General features: G+C 42.3%; 1 protein-coding gene across 33 annotated transcripts in view; it reads left to right on the top strand.

Annotated features, from left to right (window-relative positions):
- The window catches only part of MAP2 (microtubule associated protein 2), a 220,107-nt gene that overhangs the window by 189,291 nt on the left and 7,673 nt on the right, over positions 1-23,143 (top strand). For 20 of the 33 annotated variants that reach the window (XM_030952117.1, XM_030952109.1, XM_030952107.1 and 17 more), the window contains 6 exons: positions 113-319; positions 716-850; positions 4,993-5,054; positions 8,906-9,079; positions 10,470-10,623; positions 12,704-13,047. In XM_030952117.1, the coding sequence (XP_030807977.1) occupies positions 113-319; positions 716-850; positions 4,993-5,054; positions 8,906-9,079; positions 10,470-10,623; positions 12,704-13,047 (1,076 nt within the window). The remainder of the gene's footprint in view (positions 1-112; positions 320-715; positions 851-4,992; positions 5,055-8,905; positions 9,080-10,469; positions 10,624-12,703; positions 13,048-23,143) is intronic. The other 13 variants (XM_030952128.1, XM_030952119.1, XM_030952113.1 and 10 more) reach the window with 8 other exon arrangements.

Below are 23,143 nucleotides of genomic sequence, written 5' to 3'. Positions count from 1 at the left end.
AAAATTAATCATCTGCTCTGACTTCAACTATTTTTTCCCTGCTCCTCTGAAGTATTGTTAACATTTGTTACTAATCTTTTGTTTGTTGTTGTAATTTGCTCTGATCCTACAGATGATGATAGGAGCATCATGACTGAACAGTTAGAGACTGTTCCTAAAGAGGAGAAAGCAGAGAGAGAAATGCGAAGATCATCTCTTGATAAGCATAAAAAAGAGAAACCTTTTAAAACTGGGAGAGGCAGGATTTCTACTCCTGAAAGGAAAATAGCTAAAAAGGAACCTAGCACACTCTCCAGAGATGAAGTGAGAAGGAAAAAAGGTTCATTTCACACTCCTATTACAATTTTTTTAAATTTTCTTACTGTTTTACAGTACTGTCTGGTTACTCTGCTGTAGATTATGTGCACCGTGGCATTATTAACGGTAGAGTTTTATAATGAGATATTGTACAACTATGTGAGAAGCCATGTCCAAGGCTCACTGCTCCACTGGTCCTATTTCATTGTGGACATCCCTACTGATTATTGGGTAATGCATCTGAGCCAATGCACCAGTGCTCCCCCTCTTCCAGCGTAGGATTTGTTCCCCTTGGAAGAAGCAATGCTTTGGGTTGGAGTTGTGGGGCAGTGGGCCTGACACTTGACATATTGATCATATGAAATGGTTTGCTGGGTTTTTTTCTGATTCTGTGTTTTTGTGTTCTTTTTGTCCATAGCAGTGTATAAGAAAGCTGAACTTGCTAAAAAAACTGAAGTTCAGGGCCACTCTCCCTCCAGGAAAATAATTTTAAAACCTGCTATCAAATATACTAGACCAACTCATCTCTCCTGTGTTAAACGGAAGCAGACAGGTGACTGCGTTCTGTTCAGTTATGCAATGTGGCTGGCAAACATAGACATTTTCTTTGTAAATCTCATAGCTCTAGCAGCTTCTCTATTTTTTTTTTTCTTCCAAGAGTGTCAATCTTCACAAATAGTATTCCTTTTTTAGTGTTTTGTACCATTTTTCTTTTATTCTTTCTTTCTTTCCTGGTGTTTGTTTGTTTGTTTGTTTGATGGAGGCCAGATCATGAATGCTTGTCATTGCTTGGGCCTCCAGGTGCTGTGGTTGTAACTTGGCATTGTGCTTAGAGTGTGGTGTTCTAGGAATCTCTACTCATCTTTAATTTGTGGATGATTTTTTTGGTTTATTTTTAATTTTTTTTAAATTATGCTTTATTTTTTTTCTGGTGGGAAAATGTTGGCAACTTAAACCATGGTATGCATTTCCATCATTCTGCTTTTTTACTCTCATGCATAATAAGAAGTGTTTCAGACTTATATTCTGTGTATTGATGTTATCTGCATTGACAATTCCCAATCTGTCACTGATGTTTATGCTGTACAGTCAAAATCCACAGGGAGAATCCAGCCACATGCAGCATGGAACTGAGAGAGAAGAAATCTGGGCTCACACTGCGAAATGCATTCCAAGCAAAAATCTTAATATTTGGTAGAGGAAGATGAAAGGAAGAAAGAAATGATTCCTGTTACGACTTCATAGGTCTATCATTGTTTAGAGGACCAAAATAACTCTTCCAGCATTTTCACATATTATTCATGGTTCCTGTGGGTTCCAGGTGGAAGGATGAACATCTTGACTTTCATTGTGATCTTAAAAAAAAACTGCTAAAAGAGGCCAGATTTTCTGTCATGTAACATGGCCACGTGCTGTAGTGTGGTTGTTTGGAATTAGGGCTAATAAGAGAAGAGCCAGGCACAGCAATGCACAAGTGCACAGGCATCTTTTCACAGCTTAGAAATTAACAGGAAGATTCATTACCCATCATGTGGTTAAGCAGAGCAATACCAAAAGTGTCCCTAGGCAGTCATTCCCCTGCAGTTTTGCACCAATCCCTCTTGTGGTGAATGCTGACCAGCCCCAGCAGGGAGGTGTGAGCAGTGAAAATGCAGTAAAAGGATGGTTAAGAGCAGGTTTGGTATCATACCTCTGCTGTATGAAGTGTGGATTGTGTTCCATTGGGACACCAGAACTAATGATCCCATTCCCTTGCTCCTGTGACAGAATCTCATCCTTTTACTTCCCCCTCTCAGGAGAAATAAAAGGAAAGGAAAGGCTGCTTCAGTCCCCTCTGCGTTGCACTGATGGCTCCTCCTCAGTTTGCAGTCTCTGGGCTGTCCTAACTTGCACTCTGAACCAGAACTACCCAAAAGGGAGGAATTTTAAAACAGAGTTAAAACATTTCCTCTTGCTACCTCTTGCTGCTTGCTGAAGCGCAGCTTGATAGCTCAGAAGTTACAACCCATAATTCACATGTTCTTTCAAAAGCCCCAGGAGATTCAATAAGCTGTGGACATGGGTGGGGGAAAGGCATTGGCTTTGTAGTGCTCTCAACCTCATCTACACTTGTACAGCTGTGTGGTCAGAGCTGTCATGCCCTCAGCTACCAGGGCATGACAGCTCTGACCACAGGCTACTGACTCTACCACTACCTCCTCAGAACTGTTCTGACTCTTAGGAACCCAAAAAGAACTGAGTCATACCAGTGGGCTTGGATAAAATCTGCCCTGTGCCTGAAACTTGTGCTGCCGTGCCAAATCTCAGAGGTTTTTCTCTCTCACTGCAATGCACAGTGAAGCAGATGTATTCAAAGATGTAGACAAAGTGAGAAATATAATACAAAAACTACCTCCCTTGCTTAAGTCATCCCCTGTTTAAGTCCTGAGGTGGAAAGCAACCAAAATGATGGACCCAAACTGATCATAAAACTTTCAGAACTGTGGCTTGAACTTTGAGCTCTAAAGCAGAGGAGCTGAAACCATGCCAGAAAGTGACCAAAAATATTTCTTAGAACGTTTCAGCACACTCACTGTTGCTGGAAAACTTACAGTATGCCTTATTTTCTTCTGCCTCCCATTTTTATGCTTCCTGATGGGACCTGGGGGGCAACCGTGAGAAAGACTGCAATGCTGTGTGATATTCTAAGAGTGCAGATGGTCAAATGTTATCTTACAAATCCCTGAGGTTGATTGTGTCATGCAGGTCTCTCCAGGATCTGGAATCTAGAGGGACATTGTCTCTCTCCCATTTTCTTTTTATGTGAAATATAGCACCATTTCTTGAAGCCAGTTTTGACTGTCAGTGCATCCTGTTTGGAGAAGTCTTGTCAGCTTTAGTGATGCCTGGGTAATGAAGCCCCCCAAAAGTTTGAATGTGTTGCAGTCAGTTAAACTCTCCACACTGCATTTACCATGATTTCAAAATGAAACATGTCCAGTCATAAGATACAAATGTCTACCAAAAGAAATTAATGTCTGCTCTTATGTTTTGCACAGTGGCCCAGAAAAGTACATTTTCCCCTTAATGCCCCTCAATACCCCCCAAAAAAAAATTCCTACATCACTGGTAAGCACTGGAAAGTACCAGTAACTTACAGCACCATATCTATGCGGCAGGGACTGGTTTTTGAGAGACTTGTCATTGCCATTCAAAAAAGAAATTGCAAGGCCAACCCTGATGAGAGAGTTGGGAAGTCTTTGCCTTGGCTGGTGTAGCTCCATGAGTGAAACCCCCAGCCTGGCCTGGGTTTTGTTGGTGGCTGTGAGATGCTCCTGCAGGTGTGTTATCAGAGGAGTGTTTTTGGAGGCAAGGCCAGGACAATGACCTGGCCATGATATGTTTCTGTTTCTTGTTTTCAGTTCTGGGGTCGCCCCCTGAGCTGAAACATGTTTGTAGGGCCTGTAGAAATCTTGTGTTCAGATGGAGGAGTTGTGGTTGTTACCAGGGCACACTGGCACAAGTGACACAGCTTTTTTTCCAGCTCCCAGTGGTGACTGGATAGGGTTGAATGATGAGGGAAGGAGGAAAGAAGCCGTTTGTGGTTATCTAGAAGAGATGGAAACCAGACCCAGACCAGCAGTAACAGCTGTGGTGAAGTGTGACACAGAAAAGCTCTGCTGTACTCACCTCTCTTAAAAATTCAGAAGAACTGAAGTAGGCAGTTACATTTCTTTTCCTCCTCACAAATTCTCTCTCCTACACCTTGGACTAGAGTGGGTAGTGTGACAGAAAACCAGGGATAACCTCACCACAACCTGGAGCTGCATAAGAGAAGGGAAAAATTAACCCGACCTTTGCTGTATGAGGAATTAGGATTAAAGTTGGAAAACAGTTGGGTTTGTAGCAGAAGGTTGTCATTTGTGATTGTTGTCCTACTTCTGGTTTTACCAAGGGCATCCTGGCACAGATGCCAAGAGATTTCATGTTAGTTGTTAAGTGGCACATCACTTCCTAAGCAGGAGCCTTAGGGGGAAGCTAATAACCTGCTTTCCAAAAAGCTGCCCCATTCAAAAACCAGTGTGGATGGATTTGAAGTCCGAGAGAAACATCTTACCTCCAACCATGTATCAAATAAATGAAATACTCAGTTAGCATTCTTGATGTCCCAGATAAACCTTGAATTTCTAAATTCTTGAAAGCTTAGTTGACCATGATACACTGACCTTGTTGAGACAACTAGGATGAAAATTCAACAGTGAATCTCTCTCTATCCATTATGAATGTTGGCTAATATTTGGAAAGTGGTGACTATAGAGGCCTCTCTTAACATTTTAATTTGTGGGTGATTTAAAGGAGCTTGATTTTTAGACGACAGTCCTGAAAATCAGAATGCCAAGTTTTCTGAGGATTGAACAGAAACTCTTATATTTGTCAACTATTTCTGGAACTTTTTTCTTTTCACTTATAGACTTTTAGGAACATGAACACAACATTTCATTTTGTTCAAAACACATAGAATACCATTTTACCTCAAGTAAGATGAATGCAGAAAATTTTTAAGGCAAGTAAATGTCTGCATACAGTTCAGGGTATTTCACAAAGTACTTGCTTTGCACAGTAGTTCAAGGCATTTAATTGGTCTAACAAGTGTACTGAATGGAAATGCTTATTATTACTGTCTTTAACTATCAAGTCTTTCTTTGGATTTCTCAGCAGCAGGTGGTGAAACAAACCAGGCTCCTGCTGTATTTAAACAAGCAAAGGAAAAACTCTCAGTGAGTAAAATAATCTTATTGTTCATCTTTATAATCTCCTTTTGCCCTTATTTCACATTTTTGTCTTAATTCAGTAAGTAATTGTGTGTTCCATTTAAAATTTGTTCGCCATATTCATTATTCATTTAAAAGGATAATGAAAACCACCTTTCCTGAATAACCCTAGAAGTCTCTTCTCAAGTGGTAGATGGTGACAGTTTGCAGAGGGCACACAGACTCCAAACTGCAGGACTTGAAGTCTGGGTAGCATTTTGAGCCAGGCCATTCTGTGGGATAAACTGCATATCCTGGCCCTTCCTCCAGCACCCAGTTTGCATTGTCACCTTGCTGGACTGCTGGGTTTTCCAAAACCACAGAAGGCAGAAGCCCTCCTGCAGGACTGCTGGGTGTCTCCTGGTGTGCCATTCCACAGCCCAGTGTTCTGCAGGGGCCATGCCTGTGTAGGAGTTACTGGCCAGAAGAATTTACATTTACTGCTTTCAATGACCACTTCTGGGCCACTGTCTGTGCTATAATCTGTCAGATTACAACCTTGCCTTGTCTTGCCTTCAGCTGCTCTACAGCCTTTTCTGCTTCCTGTGTCTGACTCTCTAAAGCAAAGACTCCCTTGCTCCTTGCTGACCCTGCACTTTCTGTCCCATCTCTCCAAAATCCCTAGGAAACCAACCTCCACTCACTCTCCCCTGTGCGATTATTTTAGCTATGACAGTGACACATGCTAATTCACAGCTGCAGCACATTTGGTTATCATAAATCATAGAATATTTTGAGTTGGAAGAGACCATCAGGATCAAGTCCAACTCCTGGCCCTGAGCAGGACCATCCCCCAGCATTAACAATTAAAAATTTCTTTAGAATTTTTCTAAATTTCCTAATATATTTCCTAGTATATTCCATGCGTGATTTCTTTTATTTTTTAAACCAGACTCTCGGTTTTTTGGGAATCAAAAAGCTGTGTCACATGAAGTGCTACACACTGTTTATGAATTGTAAGAAACTGGTAGTGCTGAGAGCACTTTTAGAGGCTTTGGAGGAACCATGGTTTTTCAGGTCTGACCCATTCCAGCTCAGAACTGGGAAACTATTAGAGCTTCTTTACAAGTGACTAAGATCCGGGCAGGTTTGTGGGCTGAGTCTGAGCGTGTTTTATTACTGTCTTTTCTTGACAGACCATCATCACTTGCACAAGAGAAGCCAATACTTGCCCATTTTCAATGCTTATGGAGTGCTCTAGTACAAGCACTGCAAAATCATTCTGTGAAATTATCTTTCTACCTTTCCTATCCCTACCCCTTATTTTATAGCACACATTAGAAAGCTGTCCCCTGCTTACTTTCTCTCTCTGTTGCCTTGTCTCTCTGGTTGCCACACACACACCTCTTGGACATTTTCTCTTCTGTGCCTTGCCTTTGCCTCTGCTTTTATAAAGAGCTCTCCCTGTTTTTGTCGTTTTGTTTCTTTGTGGTTTTCAGCTTTTATGTCCTTCAAGTGCAGCCTTTTCCTCTCCACTGGTAATGTTAGATCATCCAGCCTGGTCAGTTTTGTTATTCATGTTCAGACTGCAGTTTACACAGGACAAGTTCAGGAAAAGCTAAACAGTTCCATCTGCTGGAAGCAGCTGTGTACCTGCAGTTCACAGTGAGGTGATGAAAACAGGTGCCATGTGTTAGGAACACCTTGGAATAAAATGAGAGTTCTGCATCCCCACTTCAGCAATCCCTGAGGGTCACATAGATCTTTGTGCTCTGGACAGCTGACTCTTCCAGCAGCATAAATTAAAACAGAGGTCAGAGGTGAAGTATTGCTAACAGAGACTGAGTTTTCCTGCAGGGATTGAGACACAGCTTCTTTGCTTGCTTAACCAGCTCTGGGCAGATTCTGCTGCTATTCCTGATGCTAAAAAGTGCCTTGTTACCTAAGTAACATGGAGAGACTGTAGACTGTGATAACCAGAGCTGTGCAGTAGCTCAAGGCCATGCCTTTTCCCCATCTGTTCCATTAACAGATCTCATTGTTGTCCATCTTTAGCATCCACATTAGATACATGAATTTACAGCAGACACTGAGCCATATGAGCGAAAAGTCTTTGCACTGTGACTAGAACCTTAATCTACAAGAGTTTATCAGTCTCATTATAGGGGTAATTCCTTGCATGCAAGTTGAAAATTGTGAAAACCACAGAATGAAGATTTGGGCCTCAAGCAATGTGTGCTTAGTTATATCTCTAGTTCAGAAAGCCAAGTGAAAGGTGCTTGCAGAATGTCTGCTTCTTGGGGCCACCCAACATAAATACCCTGCTTCCACAGAGTTTCAGTATCAATAAATACCTTCATGAATTTCTAAACATGATCCAAAGTTTCACAAATGGGTGAGACCCATAAACTAAACTATGACAAACCAGTCAAAGTCTGGAAAAGCCTTTGATTTCACAGAAACACATATTCTGTAGTTTCTGTGTAAAATAATTCTTCACTGGTTTTCTTCTGTTTGTTCTCAAACAGCAAATAAGTATTAAAAAAGAAAGAGGCATAAATATGCTGCAAAACTCATTATGGGAATATGTTCTTGCTAGTAAAGCACTTCCATCCTAATTTCTTGTCTTGCTGCTTGGTCTGGAGGATGGCATCCAAGAGACCTCCTCTCAGCTGTACTGTGGGACTGGAATTGCTTGATACACAGTTCTGCAGCTCTTACTCACATGGATGATGTCACAGATGACATTCAGCACACCAGCCTCAGTTTTCCATAGGCTGAGCATATAGCCTAAGCCAGAGGCCTGTCAGAGCTGGACAGCCCATTCTTTTCTCATTTTCTAACAAGACAACTTAAAAGTAGCTCATGTACCTTTTCTGAACAATGGGAAAGTCTAGGGGATTGATTGAGATCAAATGCCAAGTTCAGTGCTAAAGTTCAGTGCAAATCCCAGGAGGACAGGCCCATTGGGATTGTTCCTGTGAGTAATTTCATGCAAGTATGACTACAGAGAGGATAAGGACTACCAAGGTAACACCTTTGCAACTGCTCTTTGTAACATCAGTTATACCTGTGGGAAAAAAAAAAAGATGTTTCTTAAGCAAGTAGCCCTATTCTGTTTCAAGGAGATTGGTTTTTGTAAAGCAGTAAGATGCTCCTAAGTATTAACAAAGATTTTTCTGTCTGTCCTGTTGGTGTTTAATTGTTCTTTCAATGGGATATTTTCATTATTTGGTATCAAACAAGAATTTGTTCACAATAACATACCATGTCAGCCTTTCAACCTACCGGATGCTCTCCTCATCCCAGGACTCCATACTGCCAATATAAATTTATGAATTTCTATGGAGTGACACCAAATGCACCGAGCAGTATCTGGGATATGTTGGAGATTTTGTCTGTACACAGTGGCAAAAGAAGGAATTCATGTTGTCCTCCTGCTGTTGTGGGAATACTGGTGTAACTTTGCTTCTAAGATTCCCACTGTTTAATTCTTGATTTTAGCCTGGAGGGATATATTTTGACTTTAAAGGGCTGGAGTCCCTTGGTGCTCCTGTAGCTTTGCACTTGCTTCTAATGCAGCAGTTGTACCAGTTAAATGCCACACCTGGCACCAGTTAATAACACAAGACCCAAATATCATCTGCAGAAAAAGGCAGATTCCTAGAATTGGTAACTCTGTCCAGACCAAGGTGGTTTCAGTCAAACAACACAAACTGAAACTTCCATGATTGTCACATCTGCATAGACCATTACCAGACACAGGAAAAGTATTATTCATAGCTTGGCTTTTTTTTTTTTTTTTTTTTTGTCCATGTTGCATGTGTTTTCATTTTGTCCAGCTTCATGTTGTGTTTTGTTTGTTTTTTCATGACTAGACTGCCTCTTTGTCAAAGATTCCTGCCTCAAAGTCTAGAGCAAAGTCATTGCTTCCTCCAAGACCCAGCTCAGCTTGCTCATTAACCACTAAAAGGGCCACATGTCTGGATACAGACAGTTTTTTTGTTCGGCCCTCCTCTGCAGGCCCAAGAGACTCAAAATCAGATGCTAAGGTAAGGTAGCAGCGTTGGTGGAGAGAGTCAGAGATGCACAGGTGAACTTCATGAAACACATTATCTACCCACTGAATTTGAGTAATTCTCAGTGAAGCTCCTGTGGGATTACTTACATCCAGTGGCAGGAAAACTGATTAGCAGGCTACAGGATGGATAAAAATAGAGATACTCCACAGGAAATGTAAGTGAAGTTATAACTAGAAGACATACCTTCTTTCTGTTGATCATATGGATGCTACTTCATTAACTGCCAAGAAGTTACAGCCATTTGCAGGTGGGTAGGTGGTAAAGAGCACCAGGACTAATTTGCCATTCAAGTTTAAAAAAATGTAATTTTTGACCTGTTAATATTTTTTGAAATCAAATTCAGCATCCAGCATAGGAGGGTACAATTGTAATTACCAGCAGCAGGGGATAGAATAGGGCAGAATCCAAATGCTCAAGGACCAAATTTAGTCAATGCATAGGACTTTGTGAAGAAGTTTCAGTATAAATTTAAAAAGATGATTGGCAATCCATTCCAGCTTCTCCATGTTTACATTTAACTTGTGTTTCAAATGTACATTATGGTGAGTTAACTATCCCCATTTAAAAATTGGTTTTGCCATTGACTTACATTTTTTGTTTAATGCCATACTTGGTGTGTCTTTTACTGTTTGGGACTATCATCATTTGTCCTTAGGAAGAATGTCTGCTTATGCTGGTCTGTCTTTGGCTGCCCATCCCATAAGCTCAAAAATATTCTAACATACATGTCCATTGCCTTAATGGTAAAGAGGGGTTTACTTTACTCTGGTAAAGAGAAGGTATGCACTGATTTCAAAAAGTAAACATTTTATTATAGAAGGAATTAAAACAACAGGATTTATAATCCCACACTCAGGGGAAAAAAAAGAAAAAAACCAACAAAACCTGAAGCTAAAAATTTATCTCCATAAGAAATTTACAATATAGTGTTTGAATATAGAAAAATCACACAATATCTACCAATCTAGTGTCTGGACACCAGTGGTGCAGTTACTTTGCAGGTAAATTCACATAGGAATTTCACACTTGAGCTCTAGAGAGTTCTTTTACTTTCAATTTGCACTTTAAAACCCTACTTTTTTTCCTTAGTAAGACCCAACTGTGGGATCCATCCATATTTAGATCCAAGAATATCTGTAGATGTCTCAGGATGGTCATCAGAAGATGTTTGGATGCAATAAAGAAGCACCAGGGAGCTAAAGCAGAGCATGGAGGGTAACTGATCCCTGCAGGTTCCTGTGTCAGGAGCAAACTGGGCCCACAGGATTAGGTTTCCCCCTCTGTGTGTAGATACAGGAAATCATAGCCTAAAGAGTGAGTTTTGCAAACTAAACCTTCCTTTGTTGTTGTGCTGCTGTAGGATGGAGTAAGCAAGAGCCCTGAGAAGCGTTCATCTCTGCCAAGGCCTTCCTCCATCCTTCCTCCTCGGCGAGGTGTTTCAGGAGACAGAGACAGAGAGGAGAACTCCCTGTCCCTCACATCTTCTCTCTCCTCCTCAGTACGGCGGACTACCCGTGAGTTGTCTCTTTATTCTGCATGTTAACCTTCTTCTGCCTCTGTGGTTGTCTCCATCCTCATTAGATTTGTCACATTGCACAGCCTTTGACAGAGAGGAGTGGGTTTGGGGTGTGCTGTAGAACTGGTTTTGTTCACATGCCAAGTGCCTGAAACCAGGGACAGGATGCACCTGCAGTGCCCAGAGCAAGGTCTGCTGCCCAGACTAATTGCTGATATTAGAAAATGCCTTTGCAGGGAGCTCAGAGCTGGGTGAGGTGTTTAGCACAGAGCATTTACAAATAGCAGCAAGAAATAATGAGTCAAAGCTGAAGCAGACAACCTGAAATATTCTGATGGGTCTTGGAAAAGTGAACCTGATAGTTAGAGTCATTTATTTGCTGCTTCCCAGTAATTATCTCCCTGTGCTCTACTCCTAGCGTAAAATTTCTGCTGAGAATTGAGATGTTAAGTAGCAGGATGACTCACTGGGGGCAGCGAACCAGCTAGGTTCCTTTTATGAGGACCAAAGTTATCAAATCACAAACCAAAATAAATTACAGGACAAAGACAATTTACTAAATAACCCCAGAACTTTTAGCCAGGCCTTAGAATCTACATGTGGCTTCCTGCTTTCCAATAGGAGTTTCTGTCTTCTCTCTTTAGAAACCAATCTCAGCCCTTTTTAAGACATCTTAAGGAAAGTAGATGATTAAATTCTGCAAAAATAGTCATAAGTGATGCACCAAAGGTGAAACAGAGACCCTTTGAAAGCAGAGTGACCTCCAGCTGCCACAGCAGCCAGCCCATTCTCCTGACCAGGAGTGAGAGGCCATTAAGTGTTTGGCAGGTGGTGAAGGGCTGAGGAATGAAAAGTAAACACACCAGACCTGCAAAGAGGAGGTGGGGAAAAAAAATTCACTTGCTGTTTCAGATGGTATAGTGAGAAGCTTCAGGGTTGGTTTGGAAAGAAGGAAACCCATTCAGGGAAATGGGAGGTGAGTGGAGTATGTTCAGTCTGCTTAATGAATCATGTAGAGCAAGGAGTGTCTCCTGAGCCCCAGAGACAGGAGTGCATTGGGTTTGGGCCACCATCGTTGCACAAACAGAGTGGTAATACTTAAAATAAGGATGTGTTTAGTCCCTCTGGATGGTTTTGAGGGACCCATTGGATTTATAATTTCTGAACATTTGAAGAGGGAAAACATACATGCACCCATTTGGCATTGGGGCTCCCAGGATTTGAGAGTTACCTTGATCTTTCTCTCCGTAAGTATTCTCAGCAAAATTTTGCTTTGGAGATATCTCAGCTTCTGTTTATTTATGTTTGAGAGTTAGAAGCAGAGCTGGTGGCAGAAAGCACAGCTAGACTGATCCTTGTGCCCAGTGAAAAGAACTGACAATGCCATAAACACTGAATGGAGCTGCTACAAAATGATAGAGTTGAGGTTTTTTTACTTGCATGCAAATGTAAGTAGAATGTGACTTTTTATCAAGGTTGCCTGTGGTAATGGTTTTCTTTCACAGCACTAATGAAAAACAGCAATTGAATGTGAGGACATCTACCCATCCACACAACAGAGCCATAGCTTGTGCATCAGTTGAATGCTCACCTGGGGTTCATCTGCACTTTTCCAGCAGTGGTATGAGAAACAGCTCCAGCCAGGCACTCACAGTTTTTAATTTCAGGAATATCATCAGAATTTTTACTGCTTTCTAGTTTATTGCCCAGATCCACTGAAATTGGTTGGATCAAGTCCCAGAGGTTGGATTCCAAGGATGCTTCTTGTCCTTTGCCCAAAATGGAAATAAATGTGACGATGTGCCTTGTTTAGGCAGCTTTGCAGGAAGCAGAGGTATTGTGGGAAGCACTGCTGTGGTACAGAATGGAGAGCTCAACCTCTCATGGCCAGGTAATTCCTGGCAGGTTGATTAGCCAAGTAAGACACAGAGAGATCCATTCCAGCTGCTGTTCCAGCAGCAGCGCTGCTGCCTGAAGAGCTGTGTCTTGCTTGGCACACAGGGATGCACTTTTGGGAGTACAAAGGGAAGAAGAGCTGTACTTCTGTGGCTCTAAAGCTGTTTTTTTCTTGCATGTAGGATCAGAGCCAATTCGTAGCAGAACGGGAAAAAGTGGAACTTCTACCCCCACTACTCCTGGCTCCACTGCCATCACTCCAGGGACACCACCAAGCTATGCCTCCCGTACCCCAGGCACTCCTGGGACACCCAGTTACTCCAGAACTCCCCACACTCCTGGGACCCCCAAATCTGCAATACTGGTACCTACTGAGAAAAAAGTTGCCATAATTCGCACTCCTCCTAAATCTCCAGCCACTCCAAAGCAGCTACGAGTTATTAATCAGCCTCTACCTGACCTCAAGAATGTCAGGTCCAAAATTGGGTCAACAGATAATATCAAATACCAGCCTAAAGGAGGGCAGGTAAGGATTCCACTCCTAATGTTCACCCATATGTTATTTACTCTTTTGTGTGCACCTTTGTGATAGAAGACATTTTGAGTTGCCTTATAAAGCTACTTGTGTTCTCCAAATCTCTTGTTTGTTTAAGTGATGTTAAATGGCAGAGAAGAGGACAATCTTCAGAACTCAACTGTGCCTGCTGTAGGTCTTCCAGAGAAAAAGAGCAGGCTCATATTTTAAACAGTGAGATATCTCTAAGGTGTTGATCTATTTTCATGGTAAGTTACCACATTCAGTACTTTCCAGGATTTGAGGAGCCAGTTACTCATAAAGTCAAGGAGGTAATGCCTCAGCAAAGGTGCTCCTGCGTTTATTTTGACAGGTGTGATTATTTTGCATGGGAGCTCCACTCCATTTGCCATATCATGTAGTAGATATGGGTGTGCAGGGGCTCCAGCAACACAAATTCAGACTGTGCTTCTGGATTAGCATTCCTCTTACAGGCCCAGCTGTTGGACTTAGGGCCCAAAACCAGCACCATGGCACCCTGTCCTCCTCCTCTCTGTCATTCTCTCTGGACTGTGACAATTATACAAGAACCAGGAGGCCACAGCAAATTGTGTTTCTTTGTAGTCACCATGCCTAGACAGCTAAATTTCCTTAGCAGCTCTAAAGAACTGCTCAGAGTCTTTGAGCAGTGAAGGATGGCACAGGATGGCACAAGATGGCATTTCACTGCTGTGGGCATTACAGGGGAAATCTGCACATCACTGAAGCTAAAGCATTTTTTAGTTCCAGTATTATGTAGCCACTGAGCTGTGGGTTAAGGAAAGAGAAGCTCACTAAATTTTTCCTTCATGTCTCCTTTATGCCATAGTTGCTCAGTCTAGACAAGAGGTTTTAGGATAATTCTTTTCCAGTTTCTGCAGTTGAATTTTAGAGGGTCTGTGAGAGCAGCACATGAAAGCTAATTTCATTTCCTTGTGTCTGCTTAGTTCTTTAATGTCTGGTAGCAATATTACCCTGGCTGAAATGAGCTGTTATCTGCTATTTGCTTTTAGTGATGATACATGAAACAAACAGAAAGCTTCTTGTTAACCTGAACTGGAAGTGCTGATAGCAACAGGAAAAACAAGCAGAGAAAAACCCAGCATATATTTAGGCAAGTTAAGTACATAAACATAACATGCAAATCACTAAAGGAGTACAGATAGGCGGCCCAAAAGTGTCATTTTGAGACAGACTATCCTTTTACCAGTGGTATATTTGAGCATGGCTTCTCTTAACTTCGAGCTGTTCTAGAGAAAGCTGCTCTTTGAAACTGCCAGAGGCTGGGTTGCAAAACTGAAGAAGCTCTTGGGGCTGTTTGAATGCTAAATAAATCAAGAGGTGCAGTGCTTCAGCCTGGAATTTTATCAAAAGCTCATCAGACAGCAGACTGATTTTCCTTCAGCTCTGACTTGCCAGGCACAGAAACAAAGAAAAGGAGAGAAATCATTCCACCTGATGGGGGTTGTGTGAGTGTGGTGTGTGAAGAGAATGGTTTTAGGGGAAGAAACAAGCTAACTTTGCACTGCATTAAGCTCCTCCTAGGAATAGAGGGTTTGAAACATGCTTTAATTGGTATTCTGCAGTGGGCCTTCTCTGCTCTGTGGTGCAGCCAGGAGGTGCTTGTCTGGTTTTCTCTTTATGGTACAGTATGGTGAAATGGATCATTGCTGGCAAAGCTCAGAGGAGACTTGCTCATGGGTATGTCTGCTGGGCTTCAGATGGATTTTCACACTGCATCAGCTGGGGAGGAAATACTGTGCTTTCAAAAGTAACCCATTTGCATCTGTTATTTCTGAGACAGCCCAAGGGAAGCATGGAGAGCTGGGAGAGGGTGTTGGAAATCTGTTTCAGATGCAAAGACTGATTTTTTTTGTTCTGTTGTTTTGGTTCAGATTTTTGGTTTTCCTTTTGAAATTCAGTCTGTGGTTGTGGTTGGTACCATATCAGAGTACAGAAGTGCACTAATTGAGTATTTTCATTCCTGGCAAGGCTGAGTATTTAGAATGCTTCATGGACCAGCAACCAAGGATAAAACTAACCTAGATTTCTCTTAATTTTATCTTAAAATGTACACCTAAGATCTCAGCCACAGGCAAGAACTTCAGTGGATGTGAAGCAGCAGAGCATCATCAAAGTGAATGGAGCTGCACAGACTAGAATTACATGCATAAGCTTTAAAATGCCACTAATTATAGTGACAGGCAGGCACCTTGTAAGAAGTAAGATGACACATAGAAAAAAGAAATATCTAAGCCATGCTAAAGCATGAAATGTTCTATGAAGGTTTTTATGAAGATTAAGGAAGAACTTCACCATCTTCCTAAATTGTAGAAAACAAAATGCAATTAGTAATGAGTCAGAAATTTTGAACAAATTGATGACACCACTATTCAGTAGATGCTTTCCAAAAACCACAGAAATGCTTGCAAGGAGAATAGGCTTGTTCATTAGGTGATAAAATAGACTGGCCCTGGTAAGACATCTCAGAGGTGGGCAGATGAAGAGGCTTGAAATGGGTATTTTAGCTTCAAAATCAGTTTGGATTAATGATGAATTGATTTTTTTTGCCTTGTCTTCTTTTATATATTCTCTGTGTTTTTACACATAAATTTTGTCTTGATTTGAAAAGACAGGTGTCTGCTAAGGAAGGCAGGAGCCTCCCTTGAAATGGAAAAAATGTAAACCCCTTCCCTCTGAATTATAATAATTTTTGAAATTAAGGGGCTCTTGGGCAAAGATATGGGAGTAGGAATAACAGTTCTTTATAAGGAAAAATAAAAATGCAGTAACACAAAACAGCACTGAGAGAGTCAGAACAGGGCCCTGACCCCCTGTGTGTCAGGGTGGTGGCACAGTCCCATCCCATGGTGGCTCAGCCCTCCTGCAGTGCCAGCTGTGGTTCTGCTGGAGCAGGATCCTGCACAAGGTGGGAGTTTTCCTCTGAAGCTCCAGGGCTGCTGGAGATGGGCCTGGGCTCCCTCTGGGAATGCAGGGGAGAAGAAAGCTGCTCCTCTGGGAATGCAGTGGGCAAAGGCTGCTGTGCTGTTCCAAATGTCAGATTGTATCCAGGTAGGAATGCTTGGGGCTCCTCCCCTGGGCAGAGCATCTCCCCATGGGATGATGGAATTTTATCAGCCATGCAGGGACACTCACTGGCCATGAACAGAAGAGATCTCCTGGAGGGAGGATGGGTGTGGAAGAGATAAAGAACCCACCTGGTTCTAACAGGTGGCCCAATTAACAGAAGATGACTGCCCCACCTGGTTCTAACAGATGGCCATGGAATACACACCCCCCAGCCACATCTTGCATTTCCAACCTAATACAATTTGTAGCTCTGTATCCTATTATTGTATTTGTAGCCTATCTCCAGTACTTTTCCTGACCCTACCTGATAAGCAGAAAGACAAAACACATTCCAAAGGTTCCAAGCTGGGGGTCTGAGGCTCCTAGCTTATCTTGGTTCTTCCTGGGAACCAAGGTTGAGACCAGCTCTTCCAGACATATTTTTATAAACAGTTTAGTCCCTGTCTAGAGGAGGGGGAATTTGAAAAAGAGTTGGACTGTGGAATTACCTTACCAGTTATGCTTCTAATTGGGGATTCTTGTCAGATATGCTAATTTGTAAACCCTATAAAAATGTATACACATTATTCTGTGTGTACAACTTTGGTGTTTTCCACTTGGTGAATTGTGCATCTAAGGATCCTTACAAAGGTAACCCCTTTTTACCACCCTAACTGTGTCTGGCTCCTGATTTTAGGACCAGTGAAAAGGCATCAGGATGATAGGAGAGATTCCCCCCAGCACATACACCAGACTCCCATCATCATGATTTACAACCCTGTCTGCAGAGATCAGTGGGTTTCTGGCATGTTCCTTGCCTCAGTTGACAGCGTGCCAGGGTGCAGTCAGTACAGACACAGACTGGTCTGGTTGGTGCACCAGAGCTGAGCACCTCCTGGAGAAAGGGAGGTCAAAAGTTCTCAGTTAACTTCCCCTTGAGGTGACATCTTATAGTTCCTCCTCCTTCTGCTGTTTCACATGTCTTTGTGCCACTTTATGAACACTCATGACTGCCCAAAATCTGCAAGTCTGTAAGTTATGTACTGTTGGTGCAATGGCTGCTGAAGAGTGTCTAGAAAGATGGTGGAGAGCAAGGCTTCACATAAAGTGCAGTCTGACCTGCTCCTGGATCCCACTCTCCTTCCAGCACACCATGTGCTTTTTCTCCAGTCCGTTGTAACAACATAGGTGAATCAAAACCACTTAGGCCTAATTTAAGAGGAAGTTCTTGCACAGGTCAGTGATGAACATAAATGAGCTTATTAGGGCCAAACTTGGTGCTTTCCCCAGCCAGAGGCACCTGAGGCAGCTGCACAGAGAGGTGTGGATTGCCATGGAGCATGGCTGCTGTTACAAGGTGTAGCTGAGAGACTGGGAGGCAATTGTTTCCACACTGTTGGCTTCACTCATTGGAATAAGTTTGTGCATTTGTCATCTCAACAATTCAGAACTGTAAAATAAATTAATCTCTGTCAGTCTGCTCCTGCTTTCTTTGTACAGTCCCAGGTCTGGAGATTTGGAAGACATTTGAAGGGATTTGTTCTGCACTGAAAATTAGAAATGAATTCACCACTTGTTAATTGCAGATCTACAAATGTGAAGAGAAGTTAGGAGTTTCAGGTACACCTTCAAAACTGTCAGAGCTCAAACCTGTAATTTTTAAGTTGATGAAATTTAGAATTTTGGCTGAAAATTGCAGATTGGACAGAAATAACATCTTGCAGCTCCAGTGTTCAGACTGCACTTGTTTAAAGGAAGGCTTGCCTGAGTACAGTCTGTACAGTTAAGCCTTGAATTATTCTGGATAAAAAGCTAGATGTTCTTCCTGACTCATATTTTAGAAAAATTAAGCAATCACTGCCAGCCTGTAGCAAGTTTCAGAAGGGCTTTTTTGAGGAAAGGTGTTTGGTTGCTAGAACTGAGCAGAGAATTAGGACAGAGTAACATCACTGCAGTACCTAACCCATCTGTAAAATGTGCACCCTGCCTGTGAGGCAAACTGTGAACCACAATCAGGAGGCTCCCAATCAGTCCCATGGGCTCCAGCCACTAAGAGAACTTCTACCCACTGCAGCAGCCATATGTGTCTCTCAGTTTTTTGTAGGCAGTGAGCAGCACTGCCCTGATTTCTGCCACTCAGATGCTCAATCTAGGGCTGAAGGTGCCACTTTCTGGAGGATTCAGTATCTTTCCACCGGCTACAGTTGGCAGCTTAAGCAACCAGTTCCAGCTCTTAGCTGGCTAATGTTAGAAGAGTCAAATCCCAGCTGTGATGGTACCATGTGATGTTGTTCTCTCATTAATAACTATAGGGAGAAGCTGTATTTTTTTTTTCCTAGAGTAGATTGAAATTACCAGGATGTAAATTCCTGTGAAAGTCTGAGTTATCCCAGCAGCAAGCTCAGCAAAGGAGGTGTTTCCAGGTGAGCTCTAAGTAGCTTAAATTTTGAGAACTAAAATGAGAAAGGTTGTTGTTTTGGGAATAATGGTCAGGGAATACATAATCTGGATCAAAGCTGTTTCATCATATAATAGTGTTCCATTTTGCATGGAAAGGTTAGAAAAAGTTTCTTTTGCTAGGCAGGAAGGGCAGGAAAAAAATAATAGAAGGTTTTATACTGAAAATTTGGATTTGAACGATAAAGAAAGGCTAAGGGACATATCTGCTGAATGTTGGGAAAGCCAGTTTGCATGAAGAGACGACTGCAAGATATTTTTGAACTGAACAACCTTAATTGTCTCCATTTTGCTGGAGTAAAGAAATTCCAGAGGTAGTGGCTCAAAACTCATCTCTTCTCAAAGACACAGAAACTGATTTGGAAACTGATACCTGATGCTCAACACTTGATATTTGAAGCTAATAGTATTCTTTCCATGAGTAGGAACTATTGTGTCAAAAATTTAAGTATTGGATTCTCAATTTTAGCAAAATCTGTTAGTTGGGTTGTTGTTGTTGTTAAAGGGAGTACTAAACCAAGGATTTTATGTTTTATGTGAATTAATTGCACTCCCAGTATTTTTTTATTTTGGTGTGAATCTTCAATACTTTTTTACAATTCTTTTGATCAGCTTCCCAGCTTTAGTGAGGAGTGTGATTGCAGAACATGCTACAGTTCATCTGACAGGGATCTTGCACTTCCTTGAACTCTGTGTTAAATTCACTGTTGACTATTTACTGTAAACTCTTTGGCATGGAAAATGGTTGTTTAATTTTGTACTTCTAGCATAATTATGCAGACCCTCTAAGTATTTGTCCATAGGCCTTTCCTCCCCTGATTGGTAGGCACAGGCCTTGTTCAGCAAGGCCATCTTGTTAATTACTTTAGTACAATGATGTGAGGGTAGGTGTAAAGAAACTTGTCAATCAGCCACTCTTGTCCTATGCAAGGATTCAAGACTTGGCTGATCACAATACTATCTGCTCAGTGTCTGCCTCTCAGTATGTTTTTTAAAGTAAGAAATGACTGTACCTTGCTCACCCTTTACTAAGAGCAGGGTGAGAATGGGACATTATTTTGCCTATGTTCAGCACAGCCTTTAATTTTGAATATCACTAGATTCTGGATTGGCAGCCTTGCTGGTGTGTGTATCCACTTATTCCAGGAGTGCAAAGGCTGAACATCATCACAAGCCTTGTCTGTAGGTGTGGAAAATCTGAGGCACTGTCTTTCTCTTCAAGGACTTTACTAGGCCAAATAAATACCCTCTGTCTCCCTTTCCTCTCCTTGTAGCCTCTGGCAGGAGCAGGAAGACTGGTATCATCTGTCCTTGGCAGCAGATAAATTTGGAACCACTTTGAAGTCTCTCTTGATTTTAATCAGTTTTAACCTTAACCTTGCTTCCTGTGCAAGACCAATTCTTGTCTCACTTAAATACCTATGTTAACCTGGAGATCAAACACTGAAACAATGTCTAGTTCCTGGGATATAGCTTAGTCAAAGTGCTGTGGTAAATAGAAAGAATCGTTCCGTTTTGCTAAGCTATTAGGAGTCTGGAAGCTTTTCCCAATGTCACAGCTCCACAGCATGTTCAAACAGCCAAGTAGAACCAAGCTAGAGTATTTTTAAATGTTTTAGGCAGTATTTGTGGCAGAGCTTCTCAGAGGCCCTAATTGCAAGGCAGGGAGAACACAAGCAATCATTTCCTTGGAAAAAATATTCAGAGCCTGTAATATCATCAGCATCACAATTTCTGTTCTTTAAATATCTCTTTCAATGTATACAAGTGTAGTATGCCATAGAAGGGAAGCTGTTTATTGACACTCTGCCCAGATGTTGGTAAGTTAGGGGCTTTTCCTCTTCTTGTGAAAAGCAGCTGAACTGAATTATTCTAGGCAGCAATGGAATCTAATGCTTTCTCTTGCATAAGCAGCTTTTGGACATTGGTGTTGTCTTTAGCAGTGAACTAAACTGCTAAACACAACTGAACTAAATTCTCTGAGGCATTTCTCTGCCTTCGTCTCAGTGTTTGTACAAATTTCTGCTCATCACGAACATCACTGACAGAGGAGGACCTGCAAACTGTTGTACAGGGAGTCTTTGAAATCCAAGTCATATTCTGCTTAACAGGAAGCATATATCTGACTGGAACATTCACAAGTATTGTGTCTCATAGCCTGTCTTCTTCTTGTGCCAGCAAGCTTAACCCAAAACTATTCCCTGTGCTCCAGTGTAGATGCTTCCCTTAGACCACAACCCCAGCTGCTCTGACTGTCAGTCTGGCCACGGAAGGAGTAGGAAGGGAACCAGTTAACTGTGCTGAGTGCAGAGCAATATATGCCTCATCTAAATCAACTCTGAGAAAATACCTTCTGCACTTGTTTTCCTTGCAGGCGATGCATCATAAATGCTCCACATTGCCCAGAGCTCTCACAGGCAGCATTCCAGCTGCATGGGTGGGTGTTTGAGTGCACTCTCCCAGTCCTGCTGGGGACTCTCTGGAAGCAGTGGGAGTCACTGGGGCCATGCTGTGTGCATGCTGGCACACAGTCTGCCTTGGGCTTCAGTTCTGGACCACTGCTGAGGAGTCAGCAGAAGACAGAGTGAGGGGAAGGCCTGTCAGACTTCCAGGGCTTCACACAGAAGCCAGTTTTCTCTTGGGCAATATGGTTTTATAGAATAAACATTGCATTGTCTGTAAGGCTTTAATTTTCCACCATGGTTTAATTACACATAATTATGACAAGTGCTGAGGAACCTCAGCTTAATCCAAATGCTGACTTCCAGGCCCTTTCCAGCATACCTGGGCAAACCAGTATCACATCAGAAGAGAAGGTACCCACTTCATACTGGCAGGTCAGAACATGGGTTACAAGGGACTCCGTCATGACGTTCTCTTGTTGGGATTTCTAGAGAGTGTGGATAGAAAGCAGTCCTGTTTCTGCCACAGACTTTTTTGCCACACACAAAATGTTCCCTTTCCTGAATGAGAGCATGAGCGGGCTTGATCTTTCATTTAACTTCCAGCACAACTGAAGTGCGTATGTGTGCATCCCTACCACACCTCCACCCACACACAAGATGTACATACATATTTGGAACACAGAGAACCTTCTTGGTGAGTCATTGTGTTTGTGCTGCCTCTGTTACAGGCAGCTGCATCATCTAATTCATTTCATCAAGTGCCATCATGAAAGTTTGCCATTTTCTTGTAGCTGTGCTCCCTCACGTGGCAATTCCTTGCTCTGATAAAGATTTCCCTCCAAATGCCAGTTTCAAATGATTCATAGTCAGTTTACCTTCTTTCTTTGCAAGCCAAAGTTTCTCTTTAGCCTAAATGGTTCCTGTCCCTCTCTGGTAAGCTCTCTCTCCTGATTACAATGATTCCTCAAACAAAACTGCTTCTGCAGTCACACTGGCTGGCTGGCAATCTCAGCCTCTCTCAACTCATTTGGAACTTGTTGGACAATTTCAGCCAGTGCTGGCAAGGGGGCAGTGGTGAGAAATACAGGAGGTCCCTCTACACAGAGTGATGGCTGTTGACAGAGTATGGAGTAGGGACTCAACATAACACCATCACTGGGCTGAAGGCAGTGAATTCAGCCCTTCTCCACAATCAGGGACAGCAAACAGTCGGCTGGTTGTGTATTATACTGCCTGTTGGCCCAGTCTAGCAGACTTGGGAGAATGCTTGGGACAAAATGCTGGCTGGAAGGGATAGGGATAGGGCTTGCTGGAGTATACAGGATGGATGAATTAAGCAGTTTAAGCCCTTATTTACAGGAAACAAAGCTCTGTTCATTTGTGGAACACTTAGTTAGCGAGCATGGTTATGATTTAAATATGTGCAGGGATACTGATATATCCCAGGAAAGGGAGAAACAGATCATCAGGGAAAACCTGAATCAGTTCAGTTCCTCCCTGCACCAGATGAGCAGCAGAATGCATGCATGTCCCTCAGCTCTCTCCAGCCCTCAGAACAGGACACAAATGATGCATAGGTCCCCTGCTGCACAAGGGCACATTTCACCCAGTGAGATGGAGAGATAATTGAGATGATTGGTTCTTTATATATCTGCTAGCTGGGTCCATGGGCCATGAGACTCATGAACTGTTAGACTTGTGAGTGCAAGTCAGCCTTTAGGCACTTGATCAAAGGCACTCTCTCAACTTTTCACCTTGCTTTGGCTCCATTTTAAGCTACAGGCCCGCAGTGCAGAGGTCTTGCCATGACCCATAAGTCAGCATTTTCAGAGCAGATGAATCCCTGTGGCCATAGTTAAGAAGTGCTGCTGATCCATCATTGAGAGATGTGCTCAGAAAGTGCCAGGAAGGCTTTCCTTCTGTTTTGCCCAATTGTGTCTGGCCAGAAGCTGTCTGAGAGCCAGATCTGAATACACATCTGATGTGTGGTTCTGTAACTGATGTGACATGTGTCTCATATAGTACTGGGGTACATTTTGAAACAAACATCATATTGAAAGAAAGCACAAGCATGAAATTCCAAAGGCATTTGCTTTCATGTTTCAGTGTACGTTGGTTTACTTGGACAGATAAGCAGA

The sequence above is a fragment of the Camarhynchus parvulus genome, chromosome 7 (assembly GCF_901933205.1).
Source record: "Camarhynchus parvulus chromosome 7, STF_HiC, whole genome shotgun sequence".
Lineage (NCBI taxonomy): Eukaryota > Metazoa > Chordata > Aves > Passeriformes > Thraupidae > Camarhynchus > Camarhynchus parvulus.
The sequence above is the reverse complement of the archived record's forward strand: the minus strand, read 5'-3'. Positions and strand labels throughout refer to the sequence as shown.